We start from the raw sequence: 15,934 nt of genomic DNA on the forward strand, positions 1-15,934 counted from the left end.
TGGATTCATGAATATTAATCAGGTTGTGTGCGTTCGCTCGAACTGATTTGCTGAAATCAAAACAGGGACGATAATTGAGCGCCAGCCAATGAGATTGCCGTTTGCGCATTAGTTCCGCCCGACTACCGGAAAACCCGGCAGTTCTTAAAAGCTGAAGAATTCCAAAGGAACTCCATTATTTTGACAGGAAAATACGGCAAAGAATATAATTTACATGTAGCGTGTCAATTCTCTCTCTCTCTCTCTCAATTCAGTTAAATTCAAATGAGCTTTATTGGCATGACTGTGGAACAGCACAATGCTGCCAAAGCAATAAACAGCGAACAAGTTATACAGGCATATAGATAGTAAAAAAACAACAATAGCAAATACAAGGTACTAGGGCTGCAACTAACGATTATTTTGATAATCGATTAGTTGGCCGATAATTTTTTTTTTTTATTAATCAGATTAAAAAAAAACAATTTTCTTTTTTTATTTTAATCAAAAAAATGTTATTGTCATTTATTTATAACTAAATACTTTTATTTATTCACATAACAAAAATGGCCTCCTATGCCCTTCATAGCTTGCATTCTTGCTGGCATTGTTTAAGTACTTTTTGACTGTAATTGGGTATCTGAAAAAAAAAAACACACTATAAAGCTCTCTGCCTTTCTTTCATAGATAACAGCAATAATTATATTATAGCATTAGAAACAGCCTACTACTGTTACTAAAGAGCTTATGCATATTGGAGGACTAACCCATACAGAAAGCTAAAAATGATTTTGGTAATCACCACTACTGTTAGTTTAGAGCAGCAGTGGCACAAACCATAATTTGTTAAAAACCTTACATAAATTTGTTAAGCATTGTATATAGTGAATATAGTTTAAATCTCTGCATTAAAATGTAAATAATAATAAAGATGATAAAGACGAATAAAATTACAAACTCAGTGGTAACCAATAGGTAAGAGTAATGTTCTGCAGGAACACGTTCACCAATAGGTAAGAGTAATGTTCTGCAGGAACACACGTTCACTTTGACCACAGTCACGTCATAGCCCGATTCGGACGGTAATTGTTTCTCATATGGACGTCTGTAAAAATAAATGTACTTACCACCTCAGTGATAAAACTCATGGATTCCGAATAGGGCTTAGTGTCGTTTCTTTATCCTGTTAAAGGCGGTTTTGAAGCGTCTGATATTTATATTCAGACAATTACACGCTGTTATCCCCTTACAGTTCCTACTCTCATAAAATATGCGCAATGCATGTTGACCTTTAAACCTTTATTTAACTTTCAAAAACAGATATTACAGCACAATTAATGTTTTTGCGCGGATTATTAATTGTCTCTGTTTTCCGTCTGTCTGACGCGCCCGCCGCGCTGGCGCTCATTCAGTAAAGATTAAAATTTAACACAGACTGTCAGGACGGACCTTTATGCAAAAATGGAAATGCTCGCGTGAATTTGTGACATTTATACATAAGGATTTGACCGTTAACTGAAAGTTTTTTTTTTGCGCTGAGGACGCACACACATCTGTTAAAGCGCCTGACAGGGCAAGCCATTACGCGAATGCATTAGCTTAAAGCTTAAAATAAAGAATTCTCATGTTTTGGGTAGCTTAGATCACGTAACTCTCCTGCAGCATCTCATTCTGTTTCCTCCACTATTTTAGATGCATTTTGTCCATAGAAATAAGTAATTAAGTGCTTTAATTTGACGCCGGCTGAAGTTGGACAAGTATGTAAACTCCGTTGGACATGCACTGTGGGCAGACCCGATTAATCGATAATGAGAATCGTTGTCGATGATTTTCATAATCGATTTTATCGATTACTTGTTGCAGCCCTACAAGGTACTTATTTACAGCGAGCATTGATAAAGAAAAGGGGGTTTAGCCTTTGGCCCTCATAATATGGCAGGAGGATACATACTGTGCTGCTAGGTGGATACACTTTTCTTTCTCTCCCAAAATATAACAGAGCTTGTCTATGTGGCTCGCTTGCTGGAATTCAGGCACAATTTGAGCTATTTGGGTAAAATAAGTGTCTCTAATGTGTTTATATTTGCTGCAGTGTGTGAGGAAGTGCAGCTCGTTTTTTGCAAAAAACGAAAATTCAGCTTAAATGTTCGTTTTTCGTTCATGGGTGGAAAAATGAATAAACAGCTTGAATATTTGATTATCCCAAGATTTATAGTTTAATTAAAATTTGGGGCCCCAGATTTCACAACCGTATAGAAGAATGGGTTTGATGAATCTGTCAAAGATTTTTAGCCATAATTTAATTATAATTTAATCATAATTTTTAGCCTCTCTCTCTCTGCGTGTGTGTGAAACAAAGCGACGGCGAGTCATGTGCCTTCACACTAGAGTTGGCAATACGTCAAATACAGGTGCATTGCAAGTCCATTCAGATGAACTGAAAAATAGCACAGATCGCTTGACGGAGAGTGAAACTCTGAAGCGCTCAGTCATTGTGTTCGGCGAGTAAAAATATAGCTGTGCTAAACTTATACTTAGCCTCCAACTCACACACTGGCGAGTAAAATCTGAGAATTTATTAGCCAGTGGCTAATATTAGACGTCATTTAGTCACCCAGATTTGGGGCCCCAGATTTCACAACCGTATAGAAGAATGGGTTTGATGAATCTGTCAAAGATTTTTAGCCATAATTTAATTATAATTTAATCATAATTTTTAGCCTCTCTCTCTCTGCGTGTGTGTGAAACAAAGCGACGGCGAGTCATGTGCCTTCACACTAGAGTTGGCAATACGTCAAATACAGGTGCATTGCAAGTCCATTCAGATGAACTGAAAAATAGCACAGATCGCTTGACGGAGAGTGAAACTCTGAAGCGCTCAGTCATTGTGTTCGGCGAGTAAAAATATAGCTGTGCTAAACTTATACTTAGCCTCCAACTCACACACTGGCGAGTAAAATCTGAGAATTTATTAGCCAGTGGCTAATATTAGACATCATTTAGTCACCCAGAGTGAAGATTTAGTTGCATATGCGAGTGATTTACTCTCAGTGTAGAGGGTTGATACATAATAAATATACACAGTACACACACATATCTTATGTAAACAAAAACTTTTATTTTGCATGCGATTAATCGTTTGACAGCACTAATTCCTATTGAAAAGACTGGATTTCACGTAAATTCTCTCAACAAATGTAAATGTGACAATAGATCAATAGGGAAAATCCTCATTAGAAAAGAAGTTTGCATTGGATTTTTGTCATTACAAATTATGTTATTATTATAACAGTTTTAGTGAATAATTTTATTTAGAAATGACAAATTTTAATGAATTTCCTATGATAAGTGTCTCAAAGTGTTAATTTGATTAGTGACTTGGTGCAGAATCGTAAATATTTTAACAAATTAATTAATTGCATGGTCACACTTTAGTTTGGGGACCAATTCTCACTTTTAACTAACTACTAACTATGATTTTTGCCTCAAACTCTTAATTTGCTGCTTGTTAATAGTTAGTAAGGTAGTTCTTAAGTTTAAGTATGGGGTCGGATTAAGGGTTAAGGCAGATTAAGTAAATCTTGTGATTGGTGATGTGTGCAGGGTCCTATCAGAAGTGTACTTTGAGGAGCGCTTTGCAGAGCTGCCAGAATTCCGTCCAGAGGAGGTTCTGCCCTCTCCAACCCTGCAGAGTCTGGCCACTTCCCCACGAGCCATACTGGGCAGCTACCGCAGGAAGAGGAAAAACTCCACCGGTGAGAGTAAGATTCAGACCTCTCTAACAACTCAATGTGAAATCTAACTATAGCTGGGTCAGTTCATTTGTTCATGCCTTTCAAATCACAAATCAACTAGCCCTCAATCCCCCTTTCCACAGACCTGGACTCATCCACAGAAGATCCCATCTCTCCAAAAAGGAAAAGCCACCGCAGATCTAGCTGCAGTTCAGAGCCAAACACACCTAAAAGCGCTGCAAAGTGTGAGGGGGACATTTTCACCTTTGATAGGCCAGGTAATACTTCACCACCCACAAAACCGTCATCATTTTGCAGCCTATATTATCCTGATTCAACTACATTATAATTCTCTCTCTATCTGGTACAGATGGAGAGGATATTCTGGGGGAGCTGGAGTTTGAAAAGGTGCCCTACTCCTCTCTCAGGAGAACTCTAGATCAGAGGAGAGCTCTTGTCATGCAGCTATTCCAGGAGCATGGCTTCTTCCCATCAGGTAACGCACACACTTTTATAGAGTACTGTTACTGTACCACCCACACAGCTTACAGACAGCACAGAAGTAAAATGAAGAACAAACCAATTACAGCACAAATCTTAACCAAAATGGATGCTATTGACATAACACTATTCATTAGACCAGGGGTGTCCAAACTCGGTCCTGGAGGGCTGGTGTCCTGAAGAGTTTAGCTCCAACCCCAATTAAACATACCTGAACCAGCTAATCAAGCTCTTACTAGGCATACTAGAAACTTAATGGCAGGTGTGTTGAGACAAGTTGGAGCTAAACTCTGCAGGACACCGGCCCTCCAGGACCGAGTTTGGGCAGCCCTGCATTAGACCCATGGATTTCAACCAGGGGTCCTTGGAGAGATACAAGACTAATGTAATCTTTTTTTCTTTTTTTTTTCAATGTGTTTATTGTCCTTTTTCTTATTTTATAAACACACATCAGCTATACATATAGTAACAAAATAACCTATGTAACACCAGACCAAGTACACAAGCATACACCCCTTCACTTACACGTTCAATTAACACTTTTTTTTAATTTAAATAAATGCATAAATAATAATAAAATAAAATAATAAAATAAATTAATAAGTAAATATTTCTAAAAGTAAAATAAAATACAATAAAATATTTTGTGTTCTTCTTCAATTACTTAGTATCTGAAGAGTATAGCTACATTTTTTATGGTATATCTGGGATGGAGCTTTGTTCAATGTCTACCCAAGCAGGTGTTTTTGTACTGAAGTAATGTAGTGCTGAAGTAAGTTAGGCAGCCATATAGTACCATCTAAAATTGGGAAGTTGAAGTCCTCCCCTTTCATAGGACAGATGTAATAGCTTAAGGCGAAGTCTAGCTTTTCTATCATTCAAAACAAATTGAGCAATTAGTTTGTTAATTTTATCATAAAAGATGTTTGGTAATGGCAATGGGAGTGTTTGAAAAAAGTATAAGAATTTGGGTAGAATAGACATTTTAATTATATTAATTCGTCCGATCATGGATATTGGTAAATTTGACCATTTTTTTCAATACATCCGTGGTTCTTTCCACTAGGGGATCATCATTTTTTTAGATTATTTCACTAAGGTCGGGGGTAATTCTGACACCTAGATACTTAAAACCTTCTGTAGTTGTCATAAAGGGGGTATTTATTATGGGCCTATGTCTTTCTTCCTTATTAAGAAACATTAATACTGATTTAGAGTTGTTAATTTTATATCCAGAAAATTCAGTAAAACTTTTGATTAGTCTCATCAAATTGGGAATACTACTTTTTACATTAGTAAGAAAAAATATAATATCATCTGCAAATAAAGAAATACGATGATCCTTGTCCCCAATTGTAATGCCTGATATTCCTTTATGCACTCTCACTGCCATAGCTAGGGGTTCGACTGCCAACACGAACAACAGTGGGAACAGAGGGCACCCTTGATGGGTGGATCGCTGCAGATTGAATGACCTTGAGATGATGTTATTAGTTAGTACCTCAACAGCCGGGTCCGTGTATAATAGCCGAATCCATTTAAGAAAAGTTTTGCCTAATCCAAATCTTGAAAGAACATCAAAGAGATAGTCCCATTCTATCCTATCGAATGCTTGGCACGCATCTACTGATAGCATTACGGTGTCTTTTTCATTATGTCTCTCATGTAATATATTCAAGACCCTTCTGATGTTATGATAACCTTGTCTTTTTTGTACAAAGCCTTGTTGATCATCAATAATTAATTGGGGAAGATATTTGTCTAATCTTCTAGCAAGTGCTTTACAAAGTATTTTTGTATCACATCCCATTAAACTAATAGGTCTGTATGACGAGCATTCAGTTGGAGGCTTATTTGGTTTTAATATTAAAGTTATTATAGCTAGTCTTAATGAATCTGGGAGCTTTCCAGTAATAAATGATTCCTCATACATGTCAAGTAATGGTCTTAAAAGCTGTCTTTTAAATGTTCTGTAAAACTCTATTGGAAGCCCTTCTGGTACTATGAAAAGGTTCCCGCGGTGCGAAAGGCCCTAAATACACACTGACACTCAAAGATCTTCACGACAAACTGACGAAATAAGTTTAGTTTATCTTATATTGCTATATTTCTAATATATTACTATGTATTACTAATAAATTACTAAATAATAATAATATTATAATTATTTGTAAGGAATATCATACATCCAAGATATTTTTAGTCCATGTTTTAATTTATGAATTTAATTTAAATGTTTTGTTGTTCATTCAATTGTTGTTACATTTTATTAGACACCATTTTTGATTGATAAATTATAATAAATCATAAAACGAAATTTAACAGAATTTATGGGAAAATAAAATGGTTTTCTTGGGAGTTTAATTGTGAAAAAAACAAGTTTCTATTCATTCTCATGGTCTAACACACGTGGAAAGCATGTCCACATTTATAGTAAATTTATATTGTGATTGTATTTTTGGCCATATCATCCAGCCCTAATGCATAGTTCGCAATATTAAAGGAATTAAATATAAACATCACATTTTTTCACTATCACGTCATTCCTAGCATGTTTATTGAACAAAAATTGAGAAATTCTGGTCACGCTTTTTCATGCAGTTACAAAAAAAAATTTGACTGAAGCTTCAAAAAGGACCATCAATACATCGTAAAACATTTACACTTCTGAAGCCTTGCAGTGGCTTTGTGTGAGAAAGAGAACAAAATTGAAGTCAGAACTTGTTAAGAGAATCTTGTTCTGATTTTTATGTTGCTGGTCCTTAAAGGGATAGTTCACCCAAAAATGAAAATTCTGTCATTAATTACTCACATGTGGTTCCAAACCTGTAAGACCTTCGTTCTTCTTCGGAACACAAATCAAGATATTTTTGATGCATTCTGAAAGCTCTCTGACCCTCCCATAGACAGCAAGGATCCTTACATGATCAAGGCTCAGAATAGTAGCAAGGAGATCGTTAAAATAATCCATGTGACATCAGTGGTTCAACCGTAATTTTACGAAGCTACGAGAATCATTTTTGTGCGCAAAGAAAACAAAAATAATTACTTTATTCAACAATTCGTCTCCTCCGCGTCACCCTAGCGCCATTTTGGAGAGTATCACATACGTAAACAATGTATGCAACATATGTGCGCGTATACATTATTTACGTTCAGATCAAACTGTAAACGATGTAAACAGCGTATCCACGTACAATGCTGCTGACACAGAACAGCATACGTTGTTTACATATGTGATACTCTCCAAAATGGCACTATAGGGTGACGCGGAGGAGACGAATTGTTGAATAAAGTCGTTATTTTTGTTTTCTTTGCACACAAAAAGTATTCTCATAGCTTCGTAAAATTACGGTTGAACCACTGATGTCACATGGATTATTTTAACGATCACCTTGCTACGTTTCTAAGCCTTGATCATGTAAGGATCCTTGCTGTCTATGGGAGGGTCAGAGAGCTCTCAGAATGCATCAAAAATATCTTAATTTGTGTTCCGAAGATGAACGAAGGTCTTACGGGTTTGAAACGACTTCAGGGTGAGTAATTAATGACAGAATTTTCATTTTTGGGTGAACTATCCCTTTAAATTGGCTGAGAGGAACATCTGAGATTATAAAGGCCAAAAACCCCTGCATTAGATAAAAACACTTTCAGAATTTTCTTTCGTCTAATACTCTCTTTCTCTCCCCCTTTCGCCCCTCTCTCGATCAATAGCTCAAGCTACTGCAGCATTCCAGGCACGATACGCTGATATCTTCCCCACTAAGGTGTGTTTACAGCTCAAGATCCGTGAGGTCCGGCAAAAGATCATGCAAACGGCAGCTCCGTCGGAATCGGCAGGCATTTTTGATGTTTCCTCATTACCAGGACCTTCTGGGGCGGCGGCGGCGGCCAGTGACCTAGCTATAGGGGCAGAGCCTCAGGAAAAAGAGGCCGAGCGGGAGGGTGAGCAGAACAGCTCGGAGGAGCCCAGAAATGCTGGCGATTCACAGGACACCAGCAGATGAGGTTGATGGGAAAATGGATGGCTTGAAGACCAGATGTCTCCCCTCAACATCTGCATGATCTACATTTGTTGTCTTGTCTCTGCTATGACTGCCTCCGAAGGACATAGAGAGAAAAAGCAAGAGCAAAATTTGTATGTATATGGAGCAGATGAGGGGAGATGCCTCAAAACACTTTGGGGTTTTGAAACTTCTCAGTATTTTACGTGATGTTGAATTATGAAAACTTTACATTCAGACACTTGCCTACATAAACACAGACACTCTTGAATATACACTCTTGAATTTACAGCATTATCTTAGTCATTAGGCTTCCTTTGGACTTTGAAACTAGAGGACTGTGGGCCTGTCCTGTACGCCAGTGAAGTCACAGTGCTGCTGATGCCTCTAGAAAGGCGGGACGTGCGAGGGCACCCCATCCCTTTTCAGACTGAGTTGTGTTCGTACGGCCTGATTGGCAGTAGCTTGGCCACAGGTGTTTTTTTATTGGTTTGTGGGTTACTGTCAGTCATTGTGAGGCGGGCCTCCACTGGCTGAGTTTAAGTGATAATGAAGACTTGTTGGACTTTTATTTTTGATTTTTTTTTCTTCTGTGGTGTTTTAATTTTTGAAGACTTTTCACAGAGAGCTTTGTTAAGGCACTGAAAACCTTCTGCGAGAGACTTTGCGCTGCCATTCGTAAACTTTTCGTCCTATGATTGGCTTTAGTGGTTGTCAAATCAAACTGGAGTCATTCCAAAGCATCTGATTGGCTAGCCATGAAGGAAAAAGGTCATGGAAGGGAAGTCAACAGGCACATCATTGCCATTGATTTATGTTTTTCCATATATTAAGAAATTCCACATATTTAAGCATTTCTTTCCCTGCCTTTTTTATTCAACTTTTCATGAGCTGGTGAAGCACGGAGCAAAGAGAATGTTGGGAATATATTCTTAAGAATTTACTATAAGAATTTTATTAACTTTTTAGAGGAGAAACTTGATTTTTCAACACGTAATGATACAGGTCATTATGTTATAAAATCTCATTATTACTGTTCTTATTAATGCTTTGTTGTTCTTGTGGATCTGATCCTTATAACCTATATATATACTGTATTCTTATTCATATACTCTTTCTTTAGCAGAAACGGAGGGACGAGTACGCCCTCTTCCCTTGCTCCCAGAGGCACTTCCACTACCTTTTTTTAAAACTTTTTCTCTTACACTATTTATCTTGATATTCACAATGTTTTATTTCTTACCAGGAAGCAATTACGTAAGCCTTTATTGTTAAGACACTCCAAACATCTTTCTGGTAGTTGTACATGTTTTTTATTATTTCGATTTGCCACTTACATTCCTCCTCCTGTCACTTTATCGTTTTTTTCTCAATCACTTTAAGGCTACGAGGTGGGACTGGGAGGCCACAGATGATCTTCTCTTGCAGCACTGGTCTTTGTTGTACATAAATACAGTAAGAGTCCAAAGACTCAAGCATCACAATAAAAAGCATCAACAAAAACATTGTTGGAAGAAACAAAGCCAGTAACAAGAAATTGTATAACAAAAGGGGGAATAAAGAAATATGGTTATAAACTGTTCTTATTGCGTTACCTTGTTTTGCTGATTTACGTACCCAAGAAAGACTTTACACCGATAAGCTTTAAATTTTAACTGTATCTCTCAGTAAACAAATAAATAGATGTTCAATGAAACAGACTCTTCGTTATAAGTAAAAAGATTGAGGAAATAACTCTTCATTGGACATTGATTGGGTGACGTCATAGATGTGCATTACAAAAAAAAAAAATCGGAGCGCAACTGTTTAAAACTTCACTGTGATCTATTTTTGTGCGGGAAGTTTTGAGTTGGAGTATGCCTGAATGGTACATAAAGTTATAAGATGTGACCAATAAGAATAACGGAATGATTGGGTGTTTAAATACGCAAGTATTAGTAACATTATATTGTGGTTAGTTTTTTATCACATTTCTACATTCTAGCCAATTGCAGTATGGAGAAACAAATGAATTCCATGTAACATCAGAACAAATTTAAAGATTTACTTTCATTGACTCAAGAAGAACATTCTATGATCATTTGCTTAAATAGTTTCAAACCTGTGACTTTTTTTCTTCTCTGGATCACAAAAATGTTATTTTCAAAAATATCTCAGTGTGGTTTTGTCCAAACAATGAAAGTCAGTGGGGTCCAGTGTTGCTTTGGCCCTCTTTGACTTGGATTGCATCTACTAAGAACATTGAAACATTACAAATATCTTCTTTGTTCTGCAGAAGAAAGTCGTACAGGTTTAAAACAACATGAGGTGGTGAATAAATGATGACAGAATGACCTATCCCAGGGGTAGGCAAGTTCGGTCCTAGAGAGCCGCAGTCCTGCAGAGTTCAGCTCCAACCCTGATCAAACACACCTGAACAAGCTAATCAGTGTCTTCAGGATTATTAAGGCTATAGGCAGGTGTTTTTTTTTTCAGGGTTGGAGCTGAACTCTGCAGGACTGCGGCTCTCTAGGACCGAACTTGCCTACCCCTGACCTATCCCTTTAAGGTGAGATCATGATCGCTGGGTATTGCTGTTGTAACACCACTTCCTCAAAGAAATTACACAAGGGAGACAAACTGTTTATTTGCAACACTTCTCCAAATCAGCATCATAACATTAAAAATGCTACAAACATTCAGTGTACAGATCGAGAGATGGAAATACATGTGAATTCATTGTCCATTGTAGTGATGGTGCATAATATCTGTCCATGATTAGCACTCGTTTTGAACTTCCTCTGCCCTGTTGTTTTGTTCTTCAGGTGAGTGCCCTTAAACTACCTCCTCCCAAGAACTGCAGGTCAGAATGTTAACCGGGAATCATTACACACCATCCTGTGTTATCAACCTGCTCTACTGTCCACGGGTGACATCTGTGCCTTCATACCCTCCATCTGGCTGTCCAAATGTCAGAACGAGAGTGTCATGCAGTGTGTCATCAGTAAGACAGACTGGCCATTTCTTGTCCCAAAACAGGAGACATCCTATCACAGATTTGAGCCTTTCAGTTGCACCTCTAATATCAGCCCTCTTTTAAGATAGTTAGCTGAAATTATTTTGCAAAAATGTCTTTAAAAATTGAAAATAAGGCTGAAAAATATCTGAAAGGATGGACTAGAGTGGCTATTTGAGGTACGCTTGTTCACACATTCAATGGAAATGACTACAATGTCTTGAATATGGAACACTTCCTCAATCTCTGCTTTCCCTATTTTTTTCTCTCTGCACTTGTTCTGACCCACTTATGCTCTTCTTTTAATCACAATCTTCAAATCACGAAGATGATGGCCACTGGAGTGCTGCACTGTTCTTCACTTCTCTCACATTAACTGCAGGTTGTCCACAGTGATGGCCTCCATGTTGATGCCACTCTCCAGTGCTGTGTGGTACAGCTCGATGGCCTCTGCCAGGTCTCCGCTCGTCTCAATGATGGCTATAGTCTCTCCAAGCTCGTTAAACATGATAGTGGGAGTTCCCTGAGTCTGAAACATTGAGAAAATATAAACCATTATTTTGTGCACATGCAAAACTATAGCAAACACACACACAGTAGGGCGGTTTCCAAATATTTCGGCATTGATTCTGATTCATGGTTCTAGAACTTACTAAGGAATCGACTCCTCGCTTTTGTTTTCTTTTCTTTTTTTAAGATTGGAGGAACATGTTCACCTAATATTGCTTGGATATATGATATGAAGGCTTACCTCCTTTTAAACTTTCTTAGTATATAATATTACCAGCATCATCTATTATCTTTCCATGTAGTTCGGAGCACCCCTCAAATCTTTCCATTGTGGACTACCGAACAAGCCAGTTTCACTCTTGAGTTTACAAGATTAGTTCATTCTATGTATTTTAGACACCTAAAACGTTTTAGGAGCAAAACTTTAATTTAGGAGACATGTTGAAGACAATCTAATCATATTTGTAAGTTGTATGCTATTCGACATGCAGGAACTTAAGTGAATGAAAGTTATCTTAATCAGCAATATGTGTTCATACATATGGCTTTATTTGAATGTTTCTGCACGACATACCATGATACTGAGTTGTTAATAATACGTACAACGTAAAAGATCAGCTGCAAACATTTTTTGAGTTGATTAGTTGAAACTGACCATCCATCACTACAGTGAGCGACCGAGAGGCGTATTAATCATTAGCTGTATTGAACTGAAAAAGACTATTAAAGAGGAGCCAATTCGCATTTTTCCGACCTTTGCGATAGATTTTCAATTCCAAATGCCTTGCAAATCTGTTTTTTGGAAATCGATTCCCAGTTCTAACACATAAAAGTAACCGTTTCCTACCTGTGTCAGGTTGGATGTTTGTATCTGAATGACTTGGGGTTGTCCAAGCTGCACCTCTTGTTGGCAGAAGGCTGGTACCAGGTCCATCTCAGAAGCTTCCACAACAGCAACAGTTGCTGTTTGAGATTCTGCAGCCACTGCTTCTGCGCTATGTTCTGGCTCTTGTTGCTTTTGGGTGCGATTGTGGGTCTTCCGATGGTTCCTAAGGTTCGAGACCGTCTTGAAGGTCTTTCCACATTCACCGCAAGCATGCGGCCGCTCACCCGTGTGTGTACGCCGGTGTTCCGCCAGATGCATGCTCTGCACGAAGCCCTTATCGCAGAACTCGCACCGGAACGGACGCTCGCCCGAATGCGTGCGAAGGTGCTCCCGCAGGTGTGTGTTCTGGCGAAACCGTTTTCCGCAGATCACGCAAGGATACGGACGCTCACCGGTGTGTACTCTCTGGTGTAGTGTAACGCTTGAGGCTGAACCAAAGAGTTTTCCACACACCGGACAGGGATGAGACTTGCCAGTGGCGGAGCTTGAGCCTCGAGGCCGGCCGGGCCCAAGTCCGTGACTTAGCTGGTGCAGGCGGAGATTTGCAGGAGAATTTAACCGCTTGCCACAAATAGTGCAATCCAGATTAGGTTTCGTCATCGAAGGAGCGCTTAGTTGCTCTGTATTATCCATCGAGCCCTGTTGACTGCTAACCTGGGAGTCCTGGGAGATACTGTGTAGCTGAGTCAAGTTGGGATGCTCCTCCAGGCAATGAAGGTCTCGTTGACGCTTGCGCAAGAACCCCTCGGAACAGTGCGGGCAGGGGTAAGGTGCTGGTGACCCTGGGTGGTGAAGAAAACGATGAGCTACAAGTTTAGCAGGACGGATAAAGGTAGCGGAGCAGTCTGGACAGGGTGAGGGCGTCACATTGCTGTGAAGATGCTGACGGTGTTGACGAAGATTTGACGATTGGCTGAAGGCTTTGTGGCAAATGTCACACCGGTACGGACGGACTCCTGTGTGTGTGAGTCCATGACGGGAAAGATTTGCAAGAGAGGAAAAGGTCTTTCCACACACGCTGCACTGGAACGGCCGCTCGCCCGTGTGCGTGCGCAGGTGGTTTCGCAGATGGATCTGCTTCTTGAACGGTTTCCCGCAGATGTTGCATTTAAAACGCCGTTCGGTGGTATGAGTCGTTCGGTGATGACGCAACAGACGGACCTGTGAGGGGAATCTTTTTTTACAAATAGAGCAAGGGAACTTTGGTTCTTCCTCAGCAGGAGTCCCGTGTTTACTTGGTTCCTCTCCTCCTCCTTCCACACGGGCAGTAGTTGAATGGTTGGGGTCGATTGTCAGTATTTTCCCTCCATTTTGGGTTTGTTCTGTGTTTGAGGGTTCAGCATGAAGCCCATTTTCTGTTGGCTCTGAAGACTGGGAAACCACTGCAATACCTTCAATGGGCACAGAACCTGTGTCACTCGATTCTTTTCTGTCATCTTTCACAGGAGGAATTGTCACCGCATGTCTTTCTTTCCTCCAAGCAGCCTCGCGTTCTCTTGCTCTTTGGATGATAGAGAGAGGTGACTGCTGGGCCAGTACAAACTGCAAAGCGGAGATGGTTGAATTAATCTCACAATTCAACGGTCACATTCAATTCCCTTTTTAAAGAAAAAGTATATATTAGGCCATTGTGTAATTAATAGGTTCTGCAGTGTGTGAATAAAATGAACAATAGCACTAACAGTGTGCATTTTTCAAATTGCATGGGAAATGAGAAGACTGACGTCAGTGCAAATATGTAAGAATTCAATTATAATAATTCAGTTCTGTTAAGTTATTGGTGCTTTCCTACAAATTAATAATATATCTGTACATTATTGGCAGATATTACAGATTTTTTAATTTATGAATTTTTACTTTTTAAATATTGTATATGCATCACCAATACTGAATATTTATTTGCACATGACCACTTTCTCTATTTTAACACTCAAATTAACTTAGAAATTATTTAACACTGTTAAAAATGAATGTGAAATGAATGTCTGTTTTTCATTGTGTACATTATTATGTCTTAATGCCTAAATTCCCTTGTATACTTTAAGGTTTTATTTTTATTTACATTATACACAATATAGCAGGGGTGTGGACTCGAGTCACGACTGGAGACTTGACTCGGACTCGAGTCCCAAATTTGATGACTTGCGACTCGACTCGACATAATTAAAGAAGACTTGAGACTCGATTTAGACTTTGACAGCAATGACTCGAGACTTGACTTGGACTTGAGCCCTGTGACTCGGAAAGACTTTATGATCAGATCAGAGTCGTTATTACTCTAGACGCGTCCCTGCGTGCTTGCGCTTGACTGGCAAAAAGCCAGAGACTGCGTTCAAGGAGCGCTGGATATACAGTATATGCTAGTATAAATTAATGGAGTAATAGCATAACTTACGACAAAGGAACCGAGATAAGAAAAAAAAAAAAAGACACGATTCGTATATAGCGATCTCCGCTCGTGAAAAGCGCTGCCCTGCCCGTTTGATCGCCGCCCAGCAGACACACGGAGCGGGCATGAGAAACGAGATCACTTCACTGGTGCTCGCCTCATCATCACTGTGACCGCTGCTGTTAAATATTCCTCACTTCTTCTGTTTGTCCGACACCGAGGTGCACCATGAACGATTCGTATATAGCTATCTCCGCTCGTGAAAAGCGCCGCCCAGCAGACACACGGAGCGGGCATGAGAAACGAGATCACTTCACTGGTGCTCGCCTCATCATCACCGTGACCGCTGCTGTTAAACGCTAAACATATTCCTCACTTCATCTGTTTGTCCGACACCGAGGTGCAACATGAGTGATGGATCCGCATCCCGTCACGACCCTCGCACTCTGCCAACTCGATGCGCTTTAATTTTCATATTTATATTAGTAATAAACACCTCTCCGAGACTTTTTTTTTGTCAGATCTCCACTGTTTTTGTTCAATCAGTTACATATTTTAATTTCATGTGCATTTTGTTTTATTTAAACCTCCATTAAGTTTAAAGTTAATCCATAATCGAGATTTAAATCTGAGTTTACATTTATGGTGCAACTGGATTAAAGTTAATCCTAAATAGGCTATAGCCTAACTTAAATCCAGGATCAAAATGATGGGTTAAAATGTAAACCTGCTTATTTTTAAAGGTTTAAAGTTTGGTGCAACAGAATTATTAGATAAACCTTGATTTAATCTAGATTTAAAATTAATCAATGCAAACCATTTAGCTATAATTTCATTTGAAAAAAGAAAAAAAATGCACATTAGGCCTAATGACTGAAGTGGGCAAGCGACAATAGGCCTAGGGATAATTTAAAATATAATTTGAAGAAGTGTTTC

At 38.9% G+C, this 15,934-nt stretch overlaps 2 protein-coding genes across 8 annotated transcripts in view; one reads left to right on the forward strand and one right to left on the reverse strand.

Moving 5' to 3' along the window:
* LOC107700186 (protein capicua homolog) overlaps positions 1-9,800 on the forward strand; it is a 58,449-nt gene extending 48,649 nt beyond the window's left edge. For 4 of the 5 annotated variants that reach the window (XM_016501747.1, XM_016501745.1, XM_016501749.1 and 1 more), the window contains exons 18-21: positions 3,583-3,740; positions 3,857-3,991; positions 4,084-4,209; positions 7,929-9,800. In XM_016501747.1, coding sequence (XP_016357233.1) covers positions 3,583-3,740; positions 3,857-3,991; positions 4,084-4,209; positions 7,929-8,221 — 712 coding nt within the window. In that variant the 3' untranslated portion in view covers positions 8,222-9,800. The remainder of the gene's footprint in view (positions 1-3,582; positions 3,741-3,856; positions 3,992-4,083; positions 4,210-7,928) is intronic. The other variant, XM_016501748.1, reaches the window with a different exon arrangement.
* Positions 9,801-10,761: 961 nt separating this feature from the next.
* The window catches only part of LOC107700187 (zinc finger protein 574-like), a 12,913-nt gene continuing 7,740 nt past the window's right edge, over positions 10,762-15,934 (reverse strand). For 2 of the 3 annotated variants that reach the window (XM_016501750.1, XM_016501752.1), the window contains 2 exons: positions 12,571-14,151; positions 10,762-11,742 (listed from right to left, as the gene is read on the reverse strand). In XM_016501750.1, coding sequence (XP_016357236.1) covers positions 11,581-11,742; positions 12,571-14,151 — 1,743 coding nt within the window. In that variant the 3' untranslated portion in view covers positions 10,762-11,580. The remainder of the gene's footprint in view (positions 11,743-12,570; positions 14,152-15,934) is intronic. The other variant, XM_016501753.1, reaches the window with a different exon arrangement.

The sequence above is a fragment of the Sinocyclocheilus anshuiensis genome, unplaced genomic scaffold (assembly GCF_001515605.1).
Source record: "Sinocyclocheilus anshuiensis isolate Anshui unplaced genomic scaffold, SAMN03320099.WGS_v1.1 scaffold955, whole genome shotgun sequence".
Taxonomy (NCBI): Eukaryota; Metazoa; Chordata; class Actinopteri; order Cypriniformes; family Cyprinidae; genus Sinocyclocheilus; species Sinocyclocheilus anshuiensis.